The sequence below is a fragment of the Amblyomma mixtum genome, chromosome 5 (genome assembly GCF_055824585.1).
Source record: "Amblyomma mixtum isolate Tamu chromosome 5, ASM5582458v1, whole genome shotgun sequence".
Classification (NCBI taxonomy): domain Eukaryota; kingdom Metazoa; phylum Arthropoda; class Arachnida; order Ixodida; family Ixodidae; genus Amblyomma; species Amblyomma mixtum.
The window spans coordinates 194,938,293-194,951,082 of NC_143016.1; the positions used below are offsets into that span (position 1 = coordinate 194,938,293).

At 48.6% G+C, this 12,790-nt stretch overlaps 1 protein-coding gene across 1 annotated transcript in view; it reads right to left on the bottom strand.

Annotated features, from left to right (window-relative positions):
- Positions 1-233: 233 nt before the first annotated feature.
- Positions 234-12,790, bottom strand: part of LOC149345332 (phospholipid-transporting ATPase ABCA3-like) — a 190,424-nt gene continuing 177,867 nt past the window's right edge. Inside the window, exons 11-12 of the mRNA XM_089547410.1 lie at positions 12,361-12,571; positions 234-490 (exon numbers count right to left, since the gene is read on the bottom strand). Coding sequence (XP_089403536.1) covers positions 234-490; positions 12,361-12,571 — 468 coding nt within the window. The remainder of the gene's footprint in view (positions 491-12,360; positions 12,572-12,790) is intronic.

The following is a 12,790-nucleotide window of genomic DNA, read 5'->3' on the forward strand; positions in this document are numbered from 1 at the left end:
GATTGGCGGCCGTGGTGTCCCTCTCGCCACCCGTCTGCTCCAACCTCTCCCCTGACTGTAGTAAGGGGCATCTCCCTCTCTCCCCTTTGTCCTCCTCCAATAGGGGCTTCGCACGACGACGCCCGGCACTTTTTGCTTAAAGGCTGTCACAGGGGTAACACATTAAATTGGAGAAAAACGCGCAGCCGGTTCGCTTCATTCCATTCAGAGTACGCAAAAAAGACCACGGTCTCTCACGTGATGTACGCGTCCTTCATGGTGGCCACTGTAACGACGATGTTCTCGATGCCCCACTGCTCGGCCTCTTCCTCCAGCTTGCGGAACATGGCGGCGAATCCTTGGTGCTCCAGTGTCTGCAGCCCTATGGTGACGCTGCCCTGCTTCACGTCTTTGACCAGTGCGTTGGGAGCCGTCTCCCGCACGACGGCCATTATGGCCCCCAGTTCGAAGTCCACTGTCTTGGTGCTGAGCTGCACTTTGTAGCCGACGCCTGCAACAGAACAGACCTCCTAAAAACCGCTGCGTGCACTGCGCTCCGCAGGAATATAGGGCAGGCCAGGATTGTATACTTCGAAGCTTACCGGGCATGCCGGGCATGTCGGTAAAAGCAAATCGTCTGGATCTGTGTCCATAGTCAACGAAGTACTATCCCTCTCTGTGTGCAACATTTGGCTCAGAATAAGCTATTTCACAGTTCGGAAACGTGGACGATGTAAGGTAGAGGTGCAGAAGTTAAACGGCCGTGTGCTGTCGAGACACATGCCTCGATCACCACATACTGTCAAAGTGATACGCAAAGCACGTAGTGCCTGTGCGGCAGTGACAAAGACTAAAAATAGAACACTCGGCACACACTTCTTCCTTCCTAATTTTTGGTTTGTAATGTTGTGTGCACTCCAAACGAAACCACACAATCTGAAGATTTCGACTGGAAGGGCATGGAACATGCCAAAACATCGTCCTACCTTGATAACCTCGGGTACCCTGGAATCATCGATGATCCCTCGATTCCCTTTTCATCCAAAATGTGTTATCAGGAAGCAATAATCTGCTGGGAGAATGAGCTTATACGCAATAAATAGTGTTGTGGCGAAACTTTACCAGCTATAATCACTTTGATGGAAGCAATAGTCACTGCACACAACATTTCATGCTATATAAAAGCGGCTCCGGGCTTGGCCCGCGATAGCCTAATGGCTCGGCTGTAGAGTGCCACAGCTGTCGAAATGGAGTTTTAAGTGGATACGCGCTTCTGAAATCACACACCACATTCTCACCACAAAGTTGTCGTAACAGGAACAGTAGCAGTAGCGATACGGTAGCTGTAACAGCAAATAGATAATATAGGGCATACAGTAAGATCAAACTTCACAAAAGGCCATAAATAGCAGCACCATTAAAAAACAAGACCATGAAAGCACTGCAGGAACCAAAGCGGAATGCATTCAATGTCGTGGTAAAATGACGATGTCTCTTTCTGTTGGGTTTGTGGGGTTTATCGTCCGAAAGCGACTCAAGCTATGAGAGGCGCCGTGGCGGAGCGCTCCGGAAATTTCCGCCACCTAGGGTTCATTAACTTGTACTGCCGCGAAGCACAGTACACGGACCTCAAGCATTTCGCCTCGATCGAAACGGGACCGGCATCAAACCCGCGACCTTCGGGTCAACAGCCAAGCGCCATAACCACTGGGCCACCGCGATGGTAAGCCTGTTTCTCTGTGCACTAGCTTATGAACTGAAATTAGTCCGCACACCTCTTGTCTATCGTTTAAGAGATAATTTTCACATTTTCCTTGTGCATAATTCAATATTACTTTCAGCAGTATTGCTCAGTTTTGAAATATGGCGGTGAATGATGTAACTGCGACCCATTTATTAATGGAGGTTACGCAATGAGTTTCTAGTTTTTATAGCAACATCCCCATGACTGGATAATATGTAACTAAATGCTTGCACCAGGTGCCTTTACTGACCTAGATTCTGACACGTTGTTCCCTGCATATTACCAGGTTTTCTTTAAACCGGCAAGAAAACTCTGTCCTGACGCTTTCACGCGGTCTGAGGTCATTTCCAACAGAGCAATGCAAACTCTGGAGAAGTGTGGTTGTTTAGGGCGCTTAGTGCAAGGTTCCACGAACAAAAAAAATAAACGCGCCAGAAGAAAACAGGACTCTGGAATGGAGACAACACACCTCTCCGCCGTCCAGTTTTCTTTTCGTGCCTATTTTTGTTCATGGAACTATATAGGATTGATTATACAGGGCAATCCGCACCTGAGCCAGTCGGTTAATAGCTCAAATATTGCAACAGTCAACGAGATACAACGAACAGAGATGACACATGACAGGAGGCTCTGTGTGTTGCCTCTTGTTGGCTGTTGCTATCTTCGCATTACAGAGGGTGTTGAAAATTGCTCTGTCCGGACATTTTAAGCGGAAGCGATGAACACTACACAAAAACTGTTCTAGCACGCAGTTACGCCGTCACGCGCACACAACCTGAGAGACTAAAATCACTATAGTAACCTTACTGGTCTCTCAAGCTTGTATGCATGTTTTCATTAAAAACGGTCGCAAACACTCATTTGGTAGCACTGCAACACGCGCCCCTTTCGAGACATTGCTCGGCAATCTTTAGACCGGCACTGAGTAATTACTCATTCAGGGCGGCGGCGGTTGACGCGAAACTCCTTCCTTGTATGACCGAGCTGCTCTGTGGGACGTATTATCAGCTTGACCTACAAACGTCTACGCAGTGCAAGCAGCACTTTTACGCCTACCGTACCTGCGGGGCATGTGCAGTTATATGGGACTAGTTGAAGCCCAATATCACGGCACGCAAGCGTGCTAAAAGTTTTACGCTAAGTGGGCACGTCTACGAATGTGACTGCCAACATAAGCCTGCGCTCTAGCTAGCCTGAGTAGCTTAATGTTCTCAAGTGAAATATGGGCTGTGAGGGGCGGTACTAAAGGGCTCCTAATTAATTCCGAGCACCTGCGATTATTTAACCTGCACTTACATTGCACAGCACACGGGCGTTTCGATATTTCGCCGCAATGGAAACACGGCAGCTGTGGCCCTCTACAATCCTACAACCTTGAGGTCAGAAGCCGAACCCTGGATTCACGAAGCTACACAGGAGGGCAGTTTATAAATTGATTTTAATTTATTCGAAGGTTGCCGAAGAGTTTTATCACTTTTTATGCACCCGGTCACATTACCTCCTGGCCTGCGAAAACGGATTTTCAGTACTGCGAGCAATATGTTTTGATTTTGCCTTATTTTAGTCTGGAGAAGGACCTGCACGTGCGTTTCGGTTGTCGATATGATTCCCGTTTTGACCTATTTACTCTTCAGACAACTACGCCCTCTTTGCTTCTGTGTGTTCCCCTGAAGCCACCCGTCGTTGTTCGGTGTACTGCTTAATATCCTCATTCCATCTACGTTGTGACTTCCTCTTTCCTCTCCAGCAGTTTACTACTTTTACTTACTTTATTTTTGTATTCATGAGTAGTTCTGAATGTAATCTCAGTTTTCCATTGGGCGTTTCTCAATTGCTTCCTCTATGTCGGCTGCTATTAGCGCTATTTGTTCGTCTCTTAATTTTGCGCTGTCTTTTTGACTTCGCTGCATTTCTCTTTTGATCAGGGCTCCCAACTGTAGACTAATATGTTGATAATCACTTCCCAGGCTGTACTTGCCCTCTTCGTCTCTTTCCACGATTTGGAGCTTGCTATAGATGCGCTGCATCATTAGGCAGTAGTCAGTGATTGTCCGCCTGTTAAGGAATTTGAACGTTATTGTCCCCCTTGCATTTAATTTCTGGTTTGGTTTGGTTTGGTTGGTTTATTGGGGTTTAACGTCCCAAAGCAACTGAGGCTATGAGAGACGCCGTAGTGAAGGGCTCCGGAAATTTAGACCACCTGGGGTTCTTTAACGTGCACTGACATCGCACAGCACACGGGCCTCTAGAATTTCGCCTTCAAGAAATTCAGCCACCGCGGCCGGGATCGAACCCGCGTCTTTCGGGATTTAATTTCTCTCTTTACAATCACTAGGTTGTGGTGCTCACAGAAGTCTAGCATTTAACTTATGCTTACAATCTCTGTATCCATCCAGATCATCTATGTGACCATTCATGTCAACCCGCCGAATAATATCGGCACCGCTTCCAAACTGCTTTATATCGTCACTGAGACACTTAACCAGATTCTTATTTTCTTAATCTGAAGGAACAAACGTAGCGTTTAAACAGGACACAGAAAGATGAGGACAGGACAGGGCTCCAACTTACAACTGAATGAAATCGATAAACGAAAGACACATCCCTTGTCGAGCAAAGACACGCATGCGCAAACTTGAAATAATGGCAAAACTGTGATAATCTAAAAAATCCGGTAAAAGAAAAAGAGACGAAAAGGGGAGGAATAGCCACCGGTCATGAAGACTGTTTACAAACATTAAGTGCGTCTCAGAAAGTTTCTTTTTCCATTAGATAAATAGAAGGTGTGCTAATGCACGTGTCACTACCGCGTTGGGATATTTCATGAGCTTCCAAGATTTCCCTCGCCAATTGATCTTTACCCCTTCCTAAGATCTTCGTGCGGTTCAAAGAGGGAAAGCAACCTGGGCAGCTCTTGCAATGCTTTGGCAAGTGCTCATCAGTTTGCTGACGAAGCGAAGATGCGTGTTCACTCAGCCTCACGTTTGGGCATCTGCCCGTCTGCCCAATGTACACACTTTCGCAGCATAGAGGAATCTGATAAACAATATCTGTGGCGCATGAGACGTGCGGCTTTTTGTGTTTTGTGCTACACCCTGAATTCTTGACGCTCTCATGATCTGCCAGAGCGCAAAGCTTTGCAAGCTTGAGGGGAGCTGAAAATACCACATCAATACGAAATTTTGCTGCCACTCTCTTCAAGTTGTGCGAGAGCCTGTGTACATAGGGCATAACTTCAAACTTCCTTTTCTGTTGTCCCGGTACATTTATCTTAGATAACTGGATGTGTTCTCTTGCTTTGTGTAACTTTTTCTTTAGAGTTTCTGCGACAGCCACAATAACATCGCCAGGAAAGCCTGCTTCTTTAAGTCTTTGAACCTGGTTGTCAAAACTACTACCAACTTTGTGCGGACATGACTAGAGGAGCGCCGACCTGAGACATGTGGCTGTTATGCATTGCTTAATGAGCTTCGAATGAGAAGAGTCGTCAGGTAGTAGCGCTTTCTTGGACCATGGCTCGTAAGCCCAGCAAAACTGACCAACAGAATTAAAATACAGGTGAATATCTAAAAACTGAATGGAATCGTGAGCCGGAAGTTCTATGGAAAAATTCAGTGACTTCATGATAGCTTTGAATCGGGTTAAAATCGAGTCTGCAACTACACTCAAGTCATCTCTAGACGAAAGGTTGAGAACAACCAGGAAATCATCTACATATCTAAAGACACGTACAACGCGCTCATCGTTCAACTGAGACTGAAGCAAACGTCCAAACTTGGCAAGAAAAATTTCACATAGCACAGGGGCGACACTTGAGCCAATGCAAATCCCGCATTTCTGGACATAGAAATGTTCTTTGTAGCTTATGATTGTAGAATTGAGGTACAGGGCCAAGAGTTCCAGAAATGATTCAATACTAACACCACATGAATTCTGAAAAGACACCTCACCCGCCTCTTCAATACACTCTCTCACAGCAATGAACAGTTCATTGTGCGGCACCGAGTAAAAAAGTTCCTCTACATCCACTGAAAACGCAGAGTTTGCACCGCACACGTCACTCCGTCGGATGTCAACTAAGACGGCTGAGGAGGCGACTTTAAAAGGGTCCACAGTACAAAGGCTGTTCAGGTGACGCTGGAGGAACCTGCCTAGACGTGCCTGCCAGCTGTGTCGCTCTGTGATAATGGCTCTGAAGGGACATTTGGGCTTGTGAGTTTTTGCGTTGAAGAAAACTTTCAGTGCATCTTATTTGCAGTTGTTCACCTCCTTCCCCAGCCTGTCCAGCTTGTACTCTTTTAGCAACTGCAATTGCCCTACTCTTAGCCTTAGCTGGCTTAAGAAGCGAGCGCTTAAAGTTCTTCTCAATTGCTTTTGTAGCCTTTGCTTTTGTAGCCTTATTTTCTTGCCTGTCCCCTGTCCTTAAATAAACTACCCCCAGCCGTGTCCTTTTATCGGTAATTGTACCTGATACTCAGCCATGTTGTTTGAAAAATGATTTTATTCTTTCGCGATTTGTTCCTTGATGTATCAGCATACCTACCTCTCCTCCTTTTTCTCCACTGTTGTTCTGCAGTGCCCTTCCCAGAAAAAGCCGTCGATTAACGGCGGTGCTTCTAGATACCTGAGATGTGACATAGAGCGTTCATACCTGCTTCTTCGTCCTTAAACTGCTTCTCTGTTGCTAGCCATTTTGCTCTGTTTCTACCACTTGCTTATTCCTTATCCTACTGTTAAATTTTTTTTTAGTAGTTTTCTTCCCGGACCTCCTAGTGGCAATTGTGTTGGGCTCACCGCCATTATTACACTTTCTACTTTGCTTCTACATGCCCCTATGCCCTGAGCAGCCGTGGACCCCCTAAATAAGCTACCGCCCTGCCTGCCAGGCGTCAGCCGATCGCTGCTCCGACCGTTCCGCAGCGCAGTTGTGTGTCCTTCTTGTTCTGGTCCTTTGTCTGCAAGCGCTGTTTTTTCTCAAGACGCTATAATGGATGCCATCTCGTGTAAAGACTCTGCCAAAGCCTGCTGTGTGCACTTTCCTGTTTATGTCTGCCACTTTAAATCCTTTCTCCAGGGCTAACTTCTTTCGCTCTCGATTAAGAGTCGCCGCGTCCTTGGCAACATCTCGGTTCCTTCCTTGCACCTCCGGCACAGTGCACACCACGATCTGCGCATGCTGTGCTATCGCCCTCAGCTAATATCTCCACTACTTGTGCGGCGTCACCATTCAGGACATCATTTAGCCCCGCCGCTACCGCTACCAAATTACGCCCCACCACATTCTTAGAAAGTTCTTTTTGTCTATCTCAGTACCGCGTGCATTGTCCTCCCAGCGAATACCCGGGTGTTACCCGCCTTTTACAGGCTCCAATATAGCTCTTCTGCACCTCCTCATGTTTGAGACACCACCGATAAGCACTAGGGTACTCTCTCCATCCCTCCTAACTTTCGAATTCTGCTGCCGACGCCTCAGACTCCTTCCATATAACCTTAAGTTGCTTGACCATCTTAGCTGCACTCCATTGTTGCTACCACAAAATCCTAGAATATCTGCAGGCTCAAAAACAAAATCACTTACAAACACGTGCCCAAATAAAATTCTGCCTACGGAAAATGCTGATAACCTAACAAAAGAAATAACTACCTATGTAAAAAAGTTCTCAGAAATGAGCGCTGAAAATCTCTAGCTGCCGGCCGGAGTTGACCCGGCCGTTATAGGTCAGTGACATAAATTCGGCACTTTAGCCTGCACTTCCCCTAACATGCCTAAATCTAAACACACCCTACTCATAAAATATACAAGAAAGAACTGATCTATTTGCCGCTGTCCCGTCGCTCTCACAGTCGTCCGTCCGGTCCCGGTCACTACGCGTAATCCCAAAAGCACCTAAACTTGCGTCCACGGCTGTCCGCACGTCTGCCGCACTGCACAACGGTGCGGCAGCGGCCGCAGCGCGGCGTATCTCTTCGCCCGGGGCATTCGAAGCTAGTCCTCGAGCGAGTTGGTCAGCGTTGTGCCCGCAGCGTTTCAAACGGGCTACGTGAACAACCTGGGTCTTGCGGGAGCGGGGATTACCTGGGTAACTTTGAATATTGTGTAGTTGAGGTCACTGGGGCAATCGAGAACAACGAAAGGGCCGCAGCACTTTACGAGGAATTTCTGGTAGAGGCCCCATCGACGCAGTGGAGTCCAGAGCCAAACGTAGTCACCGGGCTCACCGCAATGTGTCCACTGTCGCAACGGCCCTTGGTGCGAACTAGTGTTCTGAGCGTTCGGAGGCGGACTATTCGTCGCGCTTCTTCCGCATGGCAAAGGGTCCGCGAAAGGGACAGAACAGGTTGTTGAGAAATAATACATTTTGGGCGAGTTGGTTACCTACACAGAACAAGAATGGGTCACAACTGCGCTGTGTGTCCCCTTCTTGTTCTGTGCCGTCTTTGCGCTGTAATAATGAATGATTGCTGAGAAAAGGGAACAATCGTGTCCAGAAAGGTGCGTGGGTTGCAGGCGTAAAGAAGAAAGAACGGGCAGTAACCAGTGACGTGTTTTTCAGCGCTGTAGGCGTACGTGACAAACGTTAGCACGAGGTCCCAGTTCTTATGGTCGGCCGCTACATACAGGGACGACATGTTCTTGAGGGTGCGGTTGATGCGCTCCGTCAGGGCATTCTTTTGCGGATGATAGGGCGCCGAATAAGGATGGTCACAGATGCAGAGCCGTAGTAGTTCTGCCACGACGTCGTCAGTGAACTGGTGCCCACAGTCGCTGATTACGACTCCAGGACCGCTGTGCCGAAGGTTCACCGAGTGAGGCAAAAAGACGTCTGTTGCTTCGGCGGACACGAGAGCAGCTGTCTCCACTAGCGAGTCAAGTAGTCGACGCAAACAACAATCCAGCGTTGGCCCGCGGTAGACTTGGGAAGCGAAACAAGCATGTAAACTCTGACCTGCTCACAAGGGTATTGAGGTGGTTTGACCGATTGCAACAAGCCTGCGGGCGATGCAATGCGATGCTTAAAGGGACACTGAGGAGAAATTTAAGTTGGCTTGTATCGGCAGAATACCAGCTCCTGATTACAAAAACACAACTCATACTGACAACAAAGCTCTTGTAACGTAGAAAAGAGCATGAACCAAAATACAGGTATCGCCGCCACAGGCCAAACTCGCAAGTACAAGCGTGATGACGTCATAGGACAAAGCAGTGTTGTTAGAACCAATGGTTCTAGCAAGTCTAGGACCCGAGAAGCCACAAATCACTGAGGCACAGCCAATGCATGCGCAAATCTTGACGTCGCCAGATGGCGCCACGTGCCCGGCAGCTACGCGCGCGCCTGAAGCATCGGGACCAATCAGCGCCCGCTCACCGGCGTTAGGCGGGCTCCCGGTATTCCGCTAGCGGTAACAAGGTACATGGTATGCTAAAGGTGTCTATTTCCGAGAACTTCGTTGACGACTTCGAGAACGAGATCCATCGTAACGCTGGCAAAACGCCAGTGCAAACGTAAGCGAAGCGACTGTAGCGACGGCCGCAATAGCCGATAGATGCCTTCAACGTGCGGCAGGCGGTAGCTTTCGTTTCGGCTGCTGCTAGGCCGCACTGCTGGCCGTCAGAAATCACGGAGTCTGCGTTACGTCATGTTCACGTCATGTTTCACGTCACTTAGTCCTGTGCCGTCATAGGAGAATCCCAAGTTTGAATCAGAGCGGCGGGAAAAAGTTTTTCAACTTCGAATCCAAATTTCTTAGAAATAAATGCATCTTTCGCTGCCGGCCAAGTGGCAACAAAGCCATGACATGCCGAACTATCGGATTTTGCTATAAAAAAAATATTAATAGTGCTCTCCTCACTGTCCCTTTAAAGCATTGACACTGCAGAAAGCCGGCAACGTATTGCTTAATTGTCTTGTAAAGTCCAGGCCAGTAAGAACGCCGTGTTCTGTAGAACGTACGAGAAGCCCTTGATGACCGGTAGCAATATCGCTGTGCATGGCATGAACGAAAATGCCACTAAGACTGGCGGGGACAACCAAAAGCAGACGCGCACCGCCCATGGAATAGTTCTTAAAGAGCACCCCTCCGATATGACGAACGGCGCGACAGGAGCCTACGTACAGTCTTGATCGAACAACGGTTGGAGACTAGTATCCTTGCGCTGAAAAGTCCCGAGGCCGGGAAACTTCGCGTAGAGAGAAGATAAACAGTCATCGAAGTCCTCTTCGCAACTCGCCGTGTCTGGTAGAGGGAAACGGGACAAAAAGGCGGCAATAGCTTGGGGGCGACCGCTCTTATACGCCACAGTAAAGTCAAATTCTTGTAGGCGGAAGTCCCAGCGAGCGAGTAGACCGGAAGCAACGCGGATGTCAACAAATCGACCCACCGAATGATGGTCTGTAACAACCTTGAAATGGTGTCCATGTAGATAGGGCCGCAACTTTTACACACCAAAGAGGACAGCGAGACACCCGACTTCCGTCACGCTAGAGTTGCCTTCCGATTTTGTCAAAGTGCGACTTCCGTATGCGACCACGTGCTGGGCGCCGTTGTGGAATTGCGCCGACGCCCACGGCGCTGCCGTCGGTGTGGAGTTCAGTAGGCGTCGCTGGGTCAAATTGGCGCAAAATAAACGCAGAAGGGAGCAAAACTTCACTTGCTGGGAGGCAGACTCACAAGTAGACGACCATACAACGGGGAGTCTTTATTAAGTAGGGAAGTCAGCTTATGAGCGACTTTGGCGAAGCCTTGGACGACGCGGCGGAAATAGAAGCAGGGGCCCATCACTCGTCTAAGGTGTTTCAAAGAACGTAGTTGTACGAACTCCCGTACGGCAGCTATCTTCTGTGGGCCGAGCATGATACCGTCCTTGTTGACAAGAAACCCGAGGACAAGGGTTTGCCGTTCACCAAATTTGCATTTCTTGGAGTTGATGACCAGTCCAGCTCGTGCGTCGCAGGAGAGCACCATACCTAGTCTTTCGCTATGCTCGGGAAAAGTCTTTCCTAAATGATCCCATCATCGAGGTAACAATACATGTTTGCCTTTTAGGCCCCCCACACCTCCCCACTAATAAATAAATCATGATAAGGCATGCATTGACTGATGACTAAAATTTCGGTTACTGCAGCTCCTTTAGACCCAGTCTGACTGTATTTAAAAATATATTCCTTGCTCACTTTGCCAGAATACGCCACAAGCATACATTTGTACACGTTGATTAACCTCTCCTTATCAGTGACATTTAAAGAGGTGTGATCGTGCAATGGAAGCATGAGAAATTTATCTAGCGTGAGCTTAAGATCGCGGCTTGATAACACGCCCTGTTTCATTAGAGCCTGATGCTCATGCACCGAGATCACGTACTTGAACTGCACGGGCAAACCTTCAACGCATCTTGATAGCCCAGCAGTGCACGAAGACCTTGTTTAAGTGGAACAGAGATTAGGGTGGGAAAATATAAAGATAAAGTGCCCGGCCCATACCGCCGTAATGCACAACGGGCTGCTTAAGTGCCATAGTGAGAGGAAAGAACGGCGCCAGAACCTGCGGCGTCCGCAATTTTCTATTAAAAAAAATTGCAACAGTAACAAGTTCCTCGTTCACCGCGATAACGAAAACACAATAACACGCTCACCTGTGTGCTTCTTGCTTTCAGACACGTTCCCCTGCGTGCTTCTTGCTTCCGCTGTCGTACCGACAGTTGCCAATGCCGGCAGATTACGAAACCTCAACGCAACTTTCCGTGAAATAGAAGCGCTATATCGTTTTAATTTCATTGGTATCTGCGACTTCCAGGCGCAGTTTTCTGTGTATGCCCTTTCGCTCCGGCAAACATACAACTACTTGAAAGTGAAATGGAACACGAAAAAAAACACTCGCCAGTGTGTCTGTGGCGCAGAAGGCTCTTTGCAATAAGCGCACTTTTGTCGGCCGACACGACAACGGTTCGATAGCGTCACACTTGAAATTATATGTCCCACACACCATCCTCTTGATGTCAAGAGAGTAACACAACGACAAAGCAGCAACAGCTTTCATGCGACTAGCACCATATTTCCCGTAAAGCAAAAAAAAATCCAGTGAGTGTGTTGCATGGAAGGGAAAGAGCGAAAGCCATACGTCCGGTCACCTTGCCACCTTCTTCTCTACATTTCCGAAGAGAGCAAAGCGTGACCACGTCAGGGCTTGCGGAACCGTACGCGTTCTTTCTGCGCACGAGGGGTCGACCGAACTGCCGCTGACCTGACGAGGGTCATGCAGCGCTGCGTTGGAACACTCAGTTTCGCGCTCGTGGCCGTTTAAAAACAGAGCTCCAAGCACCCCGCCGGAGTGTGCTACTTATATCCATGATGTTAATCAGGACATTATTAAGAGAGTACCCTCCGGATCGTTTGCGAGGGAACCACCCACTGGTTGCGCTCTTTACGCTCCCGCCATACGTTCTCACGATGCAAAACCCGGGAACGGGCGCTTAACAGGTGTTGCTGCAACAACTCCGTCTTCTTGTTTTCTCTCTGGAGCATACAGGGCAAGCCTTCAGCCGGAGATTGCAGCGTTTCGATTGAAGTCAGCCAATGTGCGCCGCAGTAGCAAAAGCCGACTACGCTTGGACTAAGAGAATGTTGCCACGTAGTACACACCCGAAGATTTCTTCAGGAAGGTCGGCGATCCGGCGCAGACCACCTTGCCCGTGTTCATCATGACGATGCGGTCGGCCAGCACCTCGGCCTCTTCGATGTCATGCGTGGACAGCAGGATGGTCGAAGTGCCGCGCAGACTGCTAATCAGCTCCCAAATGCTCCGCTGCGTCTCGGGATCCATCCCAGTGGTCGGCTCGTCGAGAATCAAGAGCTGCGCATTCACGTTGAAGAAGCTCAGAAAAATCCGGGGATAAGAAAAAATTAGGCAGTCGCTTAGCTCGGGTTAAGCTTGGATATACAAGAGAAAAGCTGCAGTTGCACTTGGTTTCACGTCATGGCTGCCGCAGTTGGCGCATAATACACCGGGAGCACCACGACAACGGTGGAGGCGGTCGGCCGTCCACACACTGCCTGTACGGAGGCGGAGGAG